Source organism: Anguilla rostrata, chromosome 6 (assembly GCF_018555375.3).
Source record: "Anguilla rostrata isolate EN2019 chromosome 6, ASM1855537v3, whole genome shotgun sequence".
Classification (NCBI taxonomy): Eukaryota; Metazoa; Chordata; class Actinopteri; order Anguilliformes; family Anguillidae; genus Anguilla; species Anguilla rostrata.
The window spans coordinates 55,486,772-55,502,766 of record NC_057938.1 but is presented as its reverse complement, the minus strand read 5'-3'; the positions used below and the strand labels follow the sequence as shown (position 1 = coordinate 55,502,766).

The following is a 15,995-nucleotide window of genomic DNA, read 5'->3' as shown; positions in this document are numbered from 1 at the left end:
CCCGTCAGTCAACGTCCCGCCGCGCTCTCCGGAATCACAAAAGCGGCCGTTAGCTAAAAGCAGCGCCGCGCCGCGCCAAGGGCTCGTCCCGCCGCCCATTCAGCGAAAAGCCCTGGAACGGAGCGATGCTGGTTCAGCTGCGATGCTAACGCCTGCTAACGGCAACGCTGGAGAATGCTTCTGGCACCGCTCCTGCTAGGGTTTATCCTGTCTTTTGTTCAAAGTTTTCATTTGAGGAGGAAGTAAGGAGAGTGCAGGACACAGGTGTACAGGAAAGCAGATTTGAGTTAAGCACATTAGCTAAGTTATAGCCCTGCCCAAATGGGCATGCCCTCCATGCTAATGGGCATGTCTATGTACTAACGTGCTATTGGGTGTGTCTCTGGGTTAACGTGCTAATGGGCATGTCTGTGCTAACATGCCATTGGGCATGTCTATGTGCTAACATGCTAATGGGCATGTCTCTGGGCTAACGTGCTAATGGGCATGTCTCTGGGCTAACGTGCTAATGGGCATGTCACTGGGCTAACGTGCTAATGGGCATGTCTCTGGGCTAACGTGCTAATGGGCGTGTCCCTGTGCTAACATGCTAATGGACGTGTCTCTGGGCTAACGGACTAATGGGCATGTCACTGTGCTAACATGCTAACGGGGCGTGTCTCTGGGCTAGCGTGGCACGTCTCCATGCTAACGAGGTGCATCTCCGTGCTCCTGCAGGACACAGGCAGAAGCTGGAGGACCCGCCCAAAGCCGGCATGTTCTCAGACCGCCTCAGCGAGCTGGAGAGACTCCGACACACCACCATGAGGGTCACCGTGCCAACGCAAAGCCCCCGCCCACCATTCAACACGGGAGCGAACTCCTTCCCTTCCCAGGGGCAGACACAAATATCAGGTGAGAGGAGAGAGGAGAGGGAGAGAGAGAGAGAGAGAGAGAGATGAGAGGGAGGGAGTGAGAGAGAGGGTTGAGAGGGAGAGACAGAATGTAAAATATGCAAAAGTAAAGTTTAATATAATTGTATTATTGGTACAATAAATCTAGAAGTTATATAAAGGTATTGTATCTATCAGTTATAGCAAGTCTCAATGACTCAAAATGCGAAATAAAATAAAACACACACTTTGCATTTAGTTGGGCTTTGCTGGATGAGTAAATGTTTACCCCAGAGCAGGGTGCAGTAAATTAGGCTTTTGTAAGCATTAAAGGTGTATGAGGACACAGCGCTGTAAACATCTATAACTGGGCACGTCCAGCGCCCCGAGCGTGCACACGTATCCCACGGTGCACTGCACCATTACCTCATCAGGAAGTGCCCGAGGTGCTGAGTCAGACGGAACCCTGGTGGCGGCGGCGGTGTCGTTGGCATGGCGACGGTCGGGCGGGTGTTCCGCCCCTCGGAAGAACCCAGCTGAGTTAATCTGGAGCTTTAATGCCCTTGAATATAAAACTTTATTGTGCCATTTTTACGACACTTCCTCTGTGCATTCTCACAGATGAAGTACTTCTGCCGAACCGGATAATACTTTGTGTTTTTTGTTTTTTTTTGTCTGGGGGAGGGAGTGCAATTTGGAGTAAACAGTGAAATAATAGGGAAGTATTGAAGTAAATATTTGTTAAGCTAAAGCTGCTTCCAGTCATGCTACCGTAGTGGACTCCCTCCTGCTTCCACTGAGCCCTTACAGGAAAAGCTCTCGTTTGCAAGCTGTGCCACACAAAAAAAAAAAGCAAGAAAAGGATGTAAACACATTCTTTTCCAATGTGCTCTTTGCAAATTAAAGTATTTCTGCAGTTAATCCCGTATTTACGTCCGCTCTCGGGGGTTCCTGTCGGGAGTCCGTCCGTCTCTCCGCGCGTGTAGATCCTTTGTTTACGGTGACCGTATGTTGCCACGCAAACAGGAAGTCGCGTCTGGCGCGGCGCGGCGCGTTGTTTTCGCGTTCGCCTGCGGAACTCCTGCGTGCGCCGCGTTCCATTTCAGACGAGACGTTCTCAGGCCGATGCAAAACTCGCGCGCTAAAGGAACTCCGCTCTCGGGTGTAATCTGACCGTTCGCTTAACAACGTTACTTATTAATAGTGCATGATGTGCAGAAAAAAAAAAATACACATGAATCATTTCGTAGACAGAACTGCGATTTCACGAACCGAGGCCGGGTGAAATCCAGATCGGTGGATCGGAGACGATGAGACCCCCGGTCCTGTAGGTGGCGCCGTGTGTGTGTGTGTGCAGGTGTAGTTCTCACCCGGGGTTTCCCTCTCTCTCTGTTCCCGCAGACCCGCGGCAGGCCCAGTCCTCTCCCCCCTGGTCGTACGAGCAGCCGTACACGCCCTACCTCAGCCCCATGACCTCCCCCTCCATCCACTCCACCACCCCCCTCTCCTCCACCCGAGCCACCGGCCTCCCCGCCATCAGTGAGGTGCCCCGCCGCCTCTCAGGTAAAGCCCACAGCGCCCCCTAGTGAATCCCCCCCGTGAGCTCACGGCAGGAGGCAGTGCTGGGGTCAAGGAAACAAACGGAAATTCACCTAGTTCACTGATAATTCCTCATAAAACATAACTGCCGTTCTCAACTCATTAACGGAACTTCAGCTGGTTCCCTGAATTGGCTGCAGTGAAATGGAATTCACCACGACCCCGGTGAGAGGGGGAGGCATTGTGAGGTCACAGCAGTGACTTGTTTGAACCAATCAGCACTTTGCTCTCCACGGTAAAAAAACCTCTATGATTGGTTTCGTAACACTCTCCTGTGGTGGTGTAGAGTTGAGGTGGGCGTTCCAAAATAAAAAGAACAGAAAAACGGGGGGGGGGGACTAAAAATGAGAACAATGACGACACGAGTAGGTTTTTTTTTTTTTTAGCCCCGCCCTGAATGGGGGGGGGTGGATTAAAGCAGGACTCCCCCGGGCTTTTGATCTTCGAGGCCTCTGCAGGAGACAGCAGACTGTGTGTGTGTGTGTGTGTGTGTGTCTGTGTGTGTGCGCCACTTCTTCCATGAATGCAGCTCTCTCTCTCTCTCTCTCTCTCTCATTTACCTGCTTCTACCTGAGCGCTCCTTCAAAGCTGTAACCCAGCCCAGCTCCCCGTGCACCTGTCTGTCGGACTGCCAGCTCACTTTCAGCACTACTCTCCCCTGCCCCCCTCCCCCCACCGCCACCGCCTCCGCCTCCCCCCTCCTCCTCCTTCCTCCTCCTCCTCCCTTCGCCCGGAGCGGGTGGCACACCTGGCAGTTGGCTGCTCGCTGGCAGGGTTTGAACCCGGGCCAAATGCCGTGTCCGATTCGATCGGTTTACATTTCATCCGTCTTTTCATCTTTCTTCCCCCATCTTTTTCATCTACGGGGAGGTGTCTCTCCTGGCATCGTTCCACCTCTCAGGTAGATCTGCACACCCCTCCACCCGACAACCCCCCCACCCCCGCCCCCACGACCCCCATTCCAAAGTACATCAGCCATGGCTTTTCTTTTTAACATGATAAAAACTGACAGATGTGCTGGGATAATAGAGAGCTTGAAATTCCTAATGCTTGAAACTTTGAAAAATTATAAAAACTGCAAAACCGCACCGCAGGTAAAACCTCTCATTCTAGGGCAGGGCTGCCCAGCCCTGTTCCTGGAGGTGTACCATCCTGCAGGTTTTCACTCCGACCCAGACAAAGCCACACCTCATTCAGCAAGCTAGAGATCTCATTCGGCCGCTAATTGGTCGAGTCAGGTGCACCAAATTGGGGTTGAAATAAAAAACCTACGGGACGGTAGATTTCCAGGAACAGGGCTGGGCTGCCCCGGGACAAGATGGTGGATTTCCAGGAACAGGGCTGGGCAGCCCCGGGGTTGGCTCTCGAAATAAAGCAGAGTGCCAAGTCACGGAAGACGCAATGGCCTGTAATCGCATACGGTCCGCAGTCCCTGTGGGGTGATGGATTAATCGCGGGAGACCCGCTAAAAACGCGGTAGCGCTGATGGGGATGCGACGCGTGGTGGGGTAGGTGGGGGATCGGTGGTGGGGGTGGGGGGGGGTGGGGGGTGGCAATAGCGCGTTGATGGAGGGATGGCGATCGCTGGTGGTAGGGGGGGGGGATCGCGTGGTGGGGGGTGGGGTGGTGGTGGGGGGGCGATCGCGTGTGGGGGATGGCGTTGGGCGTATTCATATGCTTTAGGTTTTCGGGTTTGGTAGACATGGGCGTGAGGGGTGGGGGGGAGGGTGAGGTGAGAAAGAGGGAGAGTGGAGAAGGAGGGAGGGAACAGGGGAGAGAGAGGAAGGAGGGAAAGATAAAAGGGAGGTAAGGGAGGAGGGAGAGAGAGAGGAGAGGAGGGAGGTAAAGGAGGGAGAGAGAGAGAGAGAGAGGGAGGTAAAGGGAAGGAGGGAGAGAGATAAAAAGAGAGGGAGGGAGAGAGAGAGGGAGGTAAAGGGAAGGAGAGAGAGAGAGAGAAAGGCAGAAGGGATGCTAATTAGCCGCATGTGTTGTGGAATCTGTGCCGATGAACGCGGGACTCGAGCCTCTCGGATCGGCGACACGGCGACAGAGAAGACGCCTCGTGATTTACGATCAGAGCGGGATGGGGGGGGGGGGCGTGCGCAGAGGAGAACGGGGGCGTGCGCAGAGGAGAACGGGGGGTGGGGTGCTGCTTTTCGGGGCCAGGGAGTTCTGGTAGCCGCAGCCTGTTAGTGGTTTTTAATTTTTAGAAAAGCCCAGAGCCGGGCCCATCCCCCCCCCCCTCGCTCTCCGGTTAATGGGACACACGGCCACATCTGAGCCCAGCCCGTCTCATTATGCATCCCAGGGAAACTGCCTCCCTCAGAACGCTTCCATATGTGCAGCCCCGCATTTACCCTGCGCACACACACACACACACACATTTTATACACACTCACTCACACACACTCACTCACACACACACACACATATTTATACACACACACACACACACACACACACACACACACATTTATACACACTCACACTCACATTTATACACACTCACACTCACACTTACATTTATACACACTCACACACACACACACACACACACTCATATTTATACACACTCACACACACTCACTTACTTGCACACACACACACACTCACACTCACACACACTTTTGTTACACAATGATGCACTCACACTTATACACTGATACACTCATACTAATACACTGATACACTTACACACACACAAGCTCTCTCTCTCACACACACACACACACACACACTTTACTGCCTCTGGATCAGGGATGTGACTTCTGAACACTGCTTGTGTGGCCCGTTCTTAAAGACACAGTCTCCGGCTTCCAAAACCTAAGTCCCAGAGTACTATCAGTTTTCAAAGAGCTGCTTTAAACAACAACAACAACAGAAAAATGTAATCATTGCAATATTTCCACATAGAGAGTCTGCAGCTTCAGTCATATCATTGAGGAAATACTATATTTTAAGTGTTCCTTTCAATCAGAACTCTTTTAAAACACACAATTGCGCCACAGTGTCGCACTGGAGGAAGTCCACTGGCATGCAGGAACCAATAAGAGCATTACTGCTTACTGTCCTAACTTGCATACAGCCAGGGAATATATATACACGTCTGTAAATATCAAGAAACCAAGACTAATGCAGTACTCTGTGTGTGTGTGTGTGTGTGTGTGTGTGAGTGTGTATTAATCACTGCATACCTTCATCTGCCTTTTAAAATATCACATTACATCAAAGCAAAAAAGATCAAGAGGCATTTCATAGTAACATGCCAACCCTGTCGAGCAGCTTTCTCCAGTACCATCCGTGTGCTGTGATTGGTTAAGGTTTTCCAACGCGCTGCGATTGGTTAAAGCTCTCCAGCATGCTGCGATTGGCTAAGGCCTTTTCATCATGGTCTGCCGGGGATCACTGAGACGGCAGTTAATTTAACCAGACTGCATTTCCCAGGGATCCCGGCTACACCACCTCTGAGTGTCTAAAAGCATCTGCTTTCTACGCTCTGGGCCAGATCCTCCAGAAGGAATTCATTTTCTTATAAATCGAGACACAAGGCCTTTTATATTCTGGGCTTTGGCCATTCAACACCACGTCTCCTGTCAGAACTTTAGTGGAACAGAATCCTGTTCCTCACCTGCAGTGGATTCTGTGCAAGAACAAGCACTTCCATTCCAAGCAGAGGGACAGCAAGTAAAGTTTTAACAAAGAAAAGGCCCTCTATCCATCTACATTAAGTTGACAAAATAGCAAGATTTATTTCCCCTCACATTTCACCACTAAAATACACACTTAAATCTCACCAGGATCTGAGTCCCGCCCCCCATACACAGCACTCATGACTAACCCTTCGAACAGTAGGTTTCCTTGGAACGTCTTTTCAACATTCTGAGTCCGTGTTCTAGAACTCCGTTGCTTCCAGTTACCGGCAGCGATTGTGACATCAGCATTAGAATGTTCAGGCGAGGACATTCTAAGCGCGCATTTGTGACGTCACACCTTAAAAGGGGTTTTAAGCTGCCCGTTTTCCAGCAGCGTGCTTGCGGCCCTGTGGTTTACGGCTAACCCTTGTCACATGGTTTTGCAGCAGTTGTGCGTTGTGTGTTGTGTAACAGTGTTAGCACTCCAACCCTGATAAACACATCTATTACACTTCAGTCATTCTGACATCACTGCCTGAGTTTACCGGGCCTCTCATCCTATTCAAACGCAGCCCTTAGCTACACCACAATATTTATTTGCTCAGCAACCGTCCTTATCCAGGGCAACTCACACAAATTATTATTATTATTTATTTATTTTTTTTACACACTTCCCATTTAACAGCAGGATATTCCTTTGGTGCCACATTGCTGTTTTTTGGGTCACAGGGATACATTATTTGGGGTTACAGCAGGGAAGTGGATTCTGTACTTTGGGGGTCACAGGGGCACTTTGGGTTTGACGGGTTGTTGCTCCTCCTCTCCAGCAGGGGCGTCGGACCTCAGTCCGTTCTCGGACCCGCGGCAGTTCGAGCGGCAGTTCCCGGGGCTCCCCACCCTCACCGAGACCCGCTTCTCCAATCCCAGAATGCACTACCCCGCCACCTTCACCTACACGCCCACGCCCGTCACCTCGGGCATGTCGCTGGGCGGCGCCCACTACCACACCTACCTGCCGCCGCCCTACCCCGGGTCCGCCCAGAACCAGAGTGGGCCCTTCCAGACCAGCAGCACGCCCTATCTCTACTATGGAGCCTCCTCCGGGTCGTACCAGTTCTCCATGGTGCCCGGGGGGGACCGCTCGCCGTCCCGGATGCTCCCGCCGTGCACCAGCGCCTCCACCGGCGGCTCGGTGGCGAACCCCGGCCTGCCGGGCCCGGCGGACGGCGTGGAGGGGGACGGCAGCCACAGCAGCTCCCCGACGGTGCTCAGCGCCAGCGGCCGCATGGATGAGTCCGTGTGGCGGCCATATTGAAGCGCGCTCGCCGCGCTCCGACGCGTCCGACTCTTACTGCCCACGGGGAAGCACAACATTCCGCAAGGATTCCGTTCGCTCGTCGCTTTCTCTTTTTTATTTTATTTTTTTACCCGCCGCTCTTCTTTCTTTTGGGCAGGAATGATTACGTCCAATTATGTATTTTTGGTTTTTTTTTGTCCCGACTTTACATTTGGGATAAGATCGAAGAGACTTTTTTTTTTCTCTCAAATACGTACAGACTGCAGTGGTTCCAGACCAGGAAGCAGGCGGTGGTCTGGAGGAGGATTATGATGCTTTCCTGGATAAAACAGCCATTATTTTACTATTTTTATATATTTGGACAAACGAAATGGACCAGTTAGCCAAGCGAAGAAAAGAAAGCAAAAAACAAAAAAAAAGAGCTTCCATTTTTTTCATCCTACCAAACTTATTATTTTCAAGCCTATTTGCTGAGACTTTTTATATTAAATTTAATGCTGCAAATTTAGCACTGACAGACAGTCTGCTTATTATATATATTTGTGTGTAATCTGTGGCACTCGACACTAACTGCAGTGTGGAGGTCTATTATTGTTCATTTAATTTAAAATTGTAAATTGTAACTACAAAGTTGGTACTGGTTGAGAAATAATCTCTTATAAAAGCCATAAATTATATTATGTTTTGAAAAATATTTTTGGATTAATCTCTTATTAAGTTAACAGTGATCTTCTTAAGTAATTTAAAGATTATGTCTATCTTGGAGTACCCAAAATCGCAGTGTTTATTGACTTTCTTTTAGTTGGAAAAAAAAGATGGAATAAGAGGTTTTAAATGACTCAGTTTCCAAATTAAACAGCACAGCTTTCTGAGCACCACCGTTCCAGGAGATAAATCTAAATCTGAATCACTGTAATTCACACACAAAGATCCATTATGCACCAGGAGCATCGTAAAAACATGGACTCTTAGACAGCCCTTACTGCAAGACTGGGGGAAAAAGCAACACTCCGATAATGTTTAGTTCTTTTAAAATATCACACAGAAAAAAAAAAACACACAAAAAACTTACGAGAGGAAAATCTACCATATTTTAGAAATTATTTTTTAAAAACGTGATGTTTTCTTTGGTGAATTTTGTCAATTTAATTTATTTTGTTTTTATTTTTCTTACTTATGTCTGTTTGTCTTTCGAATAAGTCCAGCACATTTAAACATCCCCGCCACTTAAACTCATTCACAGTAACAGAAGCTGTAAACCCTTATCCAGCCTAATGAAAATGCACAGCCAGCATATAGATCCACGTGCAAATATTTCTATATTTCCATAAATATGCAGTGCATTGCCTTGTTGCACCTGTATAAAAAAAAGCTTTAATATGTCATATGTGTACGTCAAGTCTCCAAATAACATGTCTGTCGACTGAATGACATTCCAGCTGCAAATCACCCATTTAGCCCTCTTATTAGCTGGACTGAAGCTCAGGGTTGCCAGATTTAGAATTTGTCAATGCCGGGAAACATGCACAGATGAAAGCATCGTTGGTCCAGGGCGTCACTGATAGGGCCTCAATAACGGGGCATCAAAGTCGTAATTCATTACAAACTACCAGCAAATTTCTACCACAAATCAGACATTGAAATGTCTGGTCAGGACCGCAACCTGGACATTCTGGCTGAAAAAACTGGACATCTGGCAACCCTGAATGCAGCGTGTCTGGCGCCATTTTCTCATTCTTCCTTCCCAAGTGCGTCACAGAGGAGGCGTCACTGATCGATGCACTGTCACTGCCTGTGCCAGAGGGGGCGCTGTGGTACTGGGCCTTCGCCTCCCTCCCCCCCCCGCTTCTGAAGTTATACTCTTGCTTTAGCACACTCAGGGCATGCCCTAATCTCTAACCCATTCAGGCGATGCTAAATATCTGCTCACGTGCTGAAGTTTGTCTGTCAAGCTCGTTATCACTAATCACCTGGACACTCCATAAACTGGATGCGGTTTCCATGAATTATGGGTAATGGAGTTCTGAGTCATTAAGAAATGAGTCAGCCTTTTTCCCTGCAGTATAAAAACCTGTATTATTGCAATACCAAAAGAGAGAAAAGTTCACCAGCCCCAGGCCCCACAACCTGCCTCAATGACTCTCTGAAGGAGAAACAAATTTGGAAAGTTAACTGTGCTGAAGGGAAGTAGTGCTGATTTACTGTGCAAGGTTTTGCTCTCATGAGTTTTCGGTACAGATGATGGACAGACGTTCTCTTCTGAGATGAAAAGCCATTATTGGGCAGGCCACACCCACCGCATTGGAGTATCGTGTAAAAATACACTATCTTTGAATCTCAGTTATTGTAAATCAAAGAAGAAAAAAACTGAATATTAATAACTTAATTTGTGTTGTGGGAGAAGGGCTTAGACAAAAATGTATTTGTTTCTGGTATCAACCACAAAAAAAAAAAGGCTGACTAAAACGTTTTGTACAATCTGATTCAATGGCTGCAGGCAGCAACCTCGGGGAAGCTTTTGTAAGAATTTTTTTTTTTTTTTTAAACTGAGAAAAATCACGTCTGATTTGTTATTTTTCCCTCGTTTTGTTTTGGTCCGATAATCGTTTAACATTCCACGTGTTTTTCATCTGATCAAATAAGGCAAGCATTTTATCATATGGAAAATCAGACATTTCAAAAGCCTTAAATTCTGCAAAACAGCACTTGCTACCGGTGGACTCATTTATTTCTGCACACGAGGTGAACTTCCTTAAAACATACCTTAAAGGTTTTTTAAAAAATACATTTCATATTTTCACCCTTGGTTTTAACTGCCATAACCTCAGTTTTATGACGTCCAAGTTTGTGCCTGTTTGGCCAAAGTGCCCGTAGCTTTTTTGGTGGAAATGTGCTGGGCAATAAGTGCATTTTGGGGGACTCTGTGTCACATGCATTAATCTGGGGTTTCTGGAGAGTCGTTGAAGTAAATGTATGTCTGTGTGTATACAAATAACTTGTATACATATATTTCATATATATAAAATATGTGAAATATATACACAATATACACCGCCTGCACATCCACACACATACTTTCTTTTCACTGTGATAACAGCTGAACCTTGTTTACAAAATGCTAAGTGTTTACAGAACCGCAAGAATATATACATAAATATATATAAAATATATTTATATATATATATATATATATATATAATGCACACACGCATGTATCATTGAGGAATCATACTCCGTACTTTTTTAATCCATTTTCGGGCAGCTTTCCTGTTATGCTGGTCGTCCATCACACGGCTGAGGTACGAGAGGGGATTTCTGTTCAGTTTGTAAACCGAAGCCCTGCTTTCCATTCGCGTGCTGTACACACACATCCTTTTTCCTCTTCGTTTTGTTTGTTTGGTTTTGATTTGTTTTGCCATTTTGTTTTTGCCGCGTAAAAATTCCATTGATAAGGAGAGGAAACATTTCAGGTGATAAGGGATCGACGTTTTGACAACAATTGGCAGTCACTGCCGTCTTCTTCTGCCGGTATTGTTTGTTTCGCATCAATAAAAATAAGGCTTTTTTTTGTACATTTGTAAAAGCTGTGGGATCTTTTTCAGACTGTGTACTTAGCCTGTGTTTGTGTGTGGATGCCAAATGAGTTGTCACTGTGCGATTGACATGAACTTTGCACACACCAACTATCATTCACATTCACTATCAACCTCCATAAATGTTTTATGTGTATGTAGGTGTGCATGGGGGGGGGGGGGGTCATAGCGATGTTCACAATAGCACAGAGCAACACGGCCACTGCCCCTTGGAGTAAGGTTGTATCTTTATTACAACAGCATCAACGAGGAACGCAAACGTAAAATAAATAAATACATTTTTTTTAAAGTTCAGCTAGAATCAACGTTTGATTTGGATGGCTCCGGGCAGGAAACCACCAAGAGATATCTTGCGCTCCTGGCAGGTATCTCGCACTAACGGCGTGCCCCGTGGCCCCGGATCTGAGGCTTTTTTCGGCCTGTTTTACATTATTTCAAGACATAACAGACACACCGTGGACCCGCGCGCCGAGACGTATTTTTAAGAAGCTCTGGGAATATTCCTCACGTTTCCTATAAGCGGGAGTGGAAAATAAGTAGAGCCGGGCTGCGCGCGCACACGCGCACCCCAACTGCCCGCGCACTGTCCCTGCGTCTCGTTCCTAACGGAAAATTAAAAAAAGGGGCCAATGTTGCTCTTCTACTCGGGCTTTATTTGTTTGTTAATGTACAAACAAGCTCGTAAGGGCAGGATGTAGCTTTAGCATCGCTGAAGCCAGAGACCACTCCAGCAGAGTGGGCTCGATACAGTGCCGGGTACTCCAGACAACTGGTCTTCACTTCCTGTTTACTTTGTTCTGTAAGCCGCCGCAAATAATTCAACATTAAATTAAACTCTTGACATTGCGCATGACTCACTAGATATACAGTACAGTATTTGTAGCATATCATTTCGCCCCCTTTTTTCTTGCTCTATTGTTTGGATAGTTTGGTGGCAATTTAAAAAAAAATGTTTTTCTCACAAGCAGTCTGATGAGTGTCCACAGGTTGTTTCTGCAACCTATTGTCAAAAAAAAAATAGTTTCAGGATTCACAACATGCCTGAGAAAATCTTTTCCGAAACGCGTACAAAGATTGAGACATGATTCATACAAAGATTCATGTTTTGTTTTGACATTTGTGTTTGCGCAAGCGCATATTTAAAATGATTTTCTGCTTTTTTTCTCCCCAGTTTGGAATGCATAATCATTTATATCAGTTCTCGTGATTCACAATAGTACACACAAGCCTATGCTCTCCTCCGAAACCCACGATGTCAGCCGCCGCTCTGAGTTTCATACAAATGTTCTGCAAACATTTACTCTGAATATAAATTAGCAGTTTTAACACCTAGCGGAAACAGTGCTGGTGTCGTTTTTGTCGTCACCACGAGGAGATGTGAGGTGTAGTATTCTCTTTAGCCCAGCTCGTGGGACTCGGGTTCCGGGAAAAACCCACAGCAAACAGACGACGAAGATCAAAGCAAACAGCGTCGGCAGGTCCAGCGCGTTTACAGATCAAAGTCGGAACTTTAGCTGCCGAATATAATACAAAATAAATGCGCCGGGCTCACAGTCGGCTGAGCGCTGGTGGGAACCGCTAGCTAGCGGCTCTTCCATCGCTACGGCCAGCGTCCAATAAAAACACCTGCACATATTCTCCGGAGCCCAGCCCCGGTGGAGGAGCAGTTAAACACGGGAAACTTGAATGAAGAACAAAAAACATCACCAAGGAGACTGACTGGCCTGGTGCGAGGGGAACCCACAAGGCCGTTGATTCGGATCGGATCACCGCGAGACACACTCCAAACCAACCGTTTACCAGCCATCAGAAAGCCGCTCGCTTACAAAGCCACACACTCTAAATTTCTCTCCATCCTCACTAGAGGAGGGATCAATTCTCACTCCAGGGATAAAGTAAGGAACTGCCATTTGCTGAAAACCAACATACACACCCGTACATATCCCCACATATATTTCTTTTTTGTTTGTTTGTTTGTTTTTATCACAGATGTAGTCTTCTGATGCTACACAGAGCACCCTCCCCCCACTGAGCAGGTTTAGGTCAGGGGTGTCCAATCTTATCCGGAAAGGGCCTTTGTCATAGCCCAGCACTAGGACACCTGACTCCACTTATCAAGGTCTTGACTGAAGACTGTGATTAGTTAAGCAGTTGAATCAGTAGGTTTCGTAGTGTGGCCCTTTTCGGATAAGATCGGACACCCGTGGTTTAGATCCAGCTGTGCTCTGGAACACTGTGGTCCTCACATTACTGGAATGGTGCCAAACTCAACCCCCACCCCAATTCGCTTAGGGTAACAGCGCTGTTATTTACGGGACAGTTCTGACGCATGGGGGAGTGGGAGAAATCCAGGGCCTGATAGATACCCAGTGCCCTTGCAGTCTGGGAGGGGGGCTGGGGTCTGGGGCCTGACTGATGCTCTGTGCCCTGCAGTCGGACCTGATGAGAGATCTGCTGCTGCTGCTGCTGGGAGGGAAGCACTAATCAGACACAGGAAGTGTGAAAGCCCGTCCAGGAGCGAGCCACCACTCACTGCACAGTCACACTACAGCACACAGGCTGAGGGAGGGGGGGGGGGTGGCTGTGGTCAGGATGGAGCTGATCTTCACTGGGGGGAGGGGGTGGGGGGGGTGTGATTGCCATGGCAGCTGTTCCCATGGCACCCCAACAGGCGCCACAAACTGTGGAAGTGCAGCCTGCGGCGTATCTGCGGGGTCTGTGAATATTAGGGCAATTATAACTCAAACCAAACTGGGGTTTGGAGCCTTTCAACGTTTACATGTCCTTGGGTTTTCCTCCTTCCTACACCCCCTCCCCTCCCCTCCCCTCCCCTCCCCTCCCTCCCTCTCTGTCTGGATGGATGGATGGAAAGAAGGACGTGGCCCGTTTTTGCTGAGAGTCAAGGTGGGCCAAGGCTTGTGAGCGCACCGCAGAGCCACGTCTCGGAAACCGAGGAGGCCCGTGGCACGAGTCTGCAGTTAAACCCGCGCGCACACGCGCTGCGGCCTCCCCACAACCGGTGAGCGCCCCTGCGCGAGCCGCGCCGCAGTGCGGGCAGCCAGCGGTTTATGGGGAGCGGTCTGCTGTAAAAGAAAAGCCCTCCACGCGCGTAAGGAAACTACGAGCGCCGAGGCAACCTAGCCGCTTCAGTCATGACAAATTCACGCTCTGTGAAATAAAATAGTTGGGATGTGTTATCCGGTCCAAAGAAAATTAAATCTGACCAGTCTGGCACCGCCGCTTTAATTAACGTATCCTATGACAACTCCCCAGGAAACAAATTATTGCCACTGGTCATTCTGCTGATCATTTCGTAAATATTTAAATCTGGAGTCTGGGCTTAAATCGTGGACCGTTTTTGAAAATGCGCTGCCGCCTAGAGGTCGTCATCCTCACAGATGAGCGGCTTTACTGGACATTAATGCGTCGGAGGAGACCAGTCTGTCTGAAATTACAGCCCTATAAAACGCAATGTGGTTTACGGACGTCTTCCAAGACTTCGCTTCCTTTCTGCAACAACACGAGACCTTGGGCCTCCATCATCCTTCTTTCTCTAGTTTTATTCCGAAAACACATGACAAAAATATGATTAATGCGAGCAGGAGTGAGCCCACGGGGTAATTACACGACTCTGAGAAAACAAATAACAATCCGAGGAACTTCCCTGGCGCTCGCGCCATTAACTTTACTGTCTTCATTCCATTGCCCGTGATGAACGAAAACGGGCGTTTTCTGCTTCATAAACAGCGATGACACGGATATATATAAAAAATAACATCCATTAAAGTCTTTTTCTTTCAATCTTTAGTTAGTTTTTAAAATAGAATAAAACACTAAATACTGAATTATGCAACCACTCCCCATCACAACACTGAAACATTCACTGTGCAAACCTGCAGAAATTCAGTGTCACGAATTTGCCCTTACCTCCTCAACAGGTGAGCGATATGGGTCGAGGTCGGGGGACTCTGAGGGGTCTGGCAATGGTGTGTGCGCGTGTGGAGTGTGCAGCCTCAGTACAAAATAATGAAACGAATGGACTCACCCGCGCAACAGTAAATGGTTCTCCTGTCCAGGTCGGTCCAGTCTTCAGGCCGTGTCAAGGGAGGCCTGGCGCAGCGTCTCTTCTCTCTGTTATTTTGGGAGCGGTTGTCCACGAAAGACGGAATCGTAAAAAATAACAAAACAAACGCTTAGTCCTCTCGAGACACTTAAAACGGAAAAAAAATTAAAAACTAAAATGGCTGACGCTTCACCTTTGACAGCACGAAGAAGATCAAAAGGGCATCTCCACAAAAATGTGTTCGTCACAGTTCCCGCCCAACGCACGCGGTATATATATAACCTCAAATATTCAAACCACCGTATTTTGGAAAAAATAAAATCGTTTAATTCATATTTTCCCTCCACTACACATCACTGGCTTCCCTACCCTTCATCTCCACCCCCTCTGTTCTTTCAAGAGGTCACAGGTTAACTACGTAATTTTTTTAAATAATTTGACGCACAACGTGCGATTGCGTTAGTCTAAAGTCCCACCCTAATTTGGAACACATCTTCGTCGTTTTCCAAGAGGAGTGGCTGGGTGTTGCGTCATCACGTAATTAATGACGTACAATTCTAACCCTGGGCCCTGATTCAGCCAGTCTATGGGCTGTACCACATGATCTTCCCAGAATCCAACAGTTTTTTTATGTGGGACTCACACATCTACCAACCTCATGATATTCCACTCCAGACATAGTGCTGTAAAGAACGTAGCAGTGGCTGAACTGCAACACAACTGAACAGTGCATCTCTATTAATAAATACACCTAAAAATAGACATAATACACTAATACACATAAATGAAAAATACATGTAAATACATACAAAATAGATACATAAATATATACATACACACAAAAATACACAAATATAATAAAAACACAGGTACACAGGTGAGCTCCCTCCTGGTTTTTACCTGTGTGTTGCAATAATAATATTTCTGCATGGAATACCA

The 15,995-nt window shown here is 47.5% G+C and overlaps 2 protein-coding genes across 10 annotated transcripts in view; one reads left to right on the top strand and one right to left on the bottom strand.

Annotated features, from left to right (window-relative positions):
• Nucleotides 1–10,972, top strand: part of LOC135257702 (runt-related transcription factor 2-like) — a 56,053-nt gene extending 45,081 nt beyond the window's left edge. For 4 of the 7 annotated variants that reach the window (XM_064340730.1, XM_064340728.1, XM_064340726.1 and 1 more), the window contains 3 exons: nt 718–894; nt 2,274–2,435; nt 6,931–10,972. In XM_064340730.1, the coding sequence (XP_064196800.1) occupies nt 718–894; nt 2,274–2,435; nt 6,931–7,418 (827 nt within the window). In that variant the 3' untranslated portion in view covers nt 7,419–10,972. The remainder of the gene's footprint in view (nt 1–717; nt 895–2,273; nt 2,436–6,930) is intronic. The other 3 variants (XM_064340729.1, XM_064340732.1, XM_064340731.1) reach the window with 3 other exon arrangements.
• Nucleotides 1–15,455, bottom strand: part of LOC135257704 (zinc finger protein 227-like) — a 144,486-nt gene extending 129,031 nt beyond the window's left edge. For all 3 annotated transcript variants that reach the window (XM_064340736.1, XM_064340734.1, XM_064340738.1), the window contains exon 1: nt 15,039–15,455. The gene's annotated coding sequence lies outside the window, so the exon portion shown is untranslated. The remainder of the gene's footprint in view (nt 1–15,038) is intronic.
• Nucleotides 15,456–15,995: the final 540 nt, after the last annotated feature.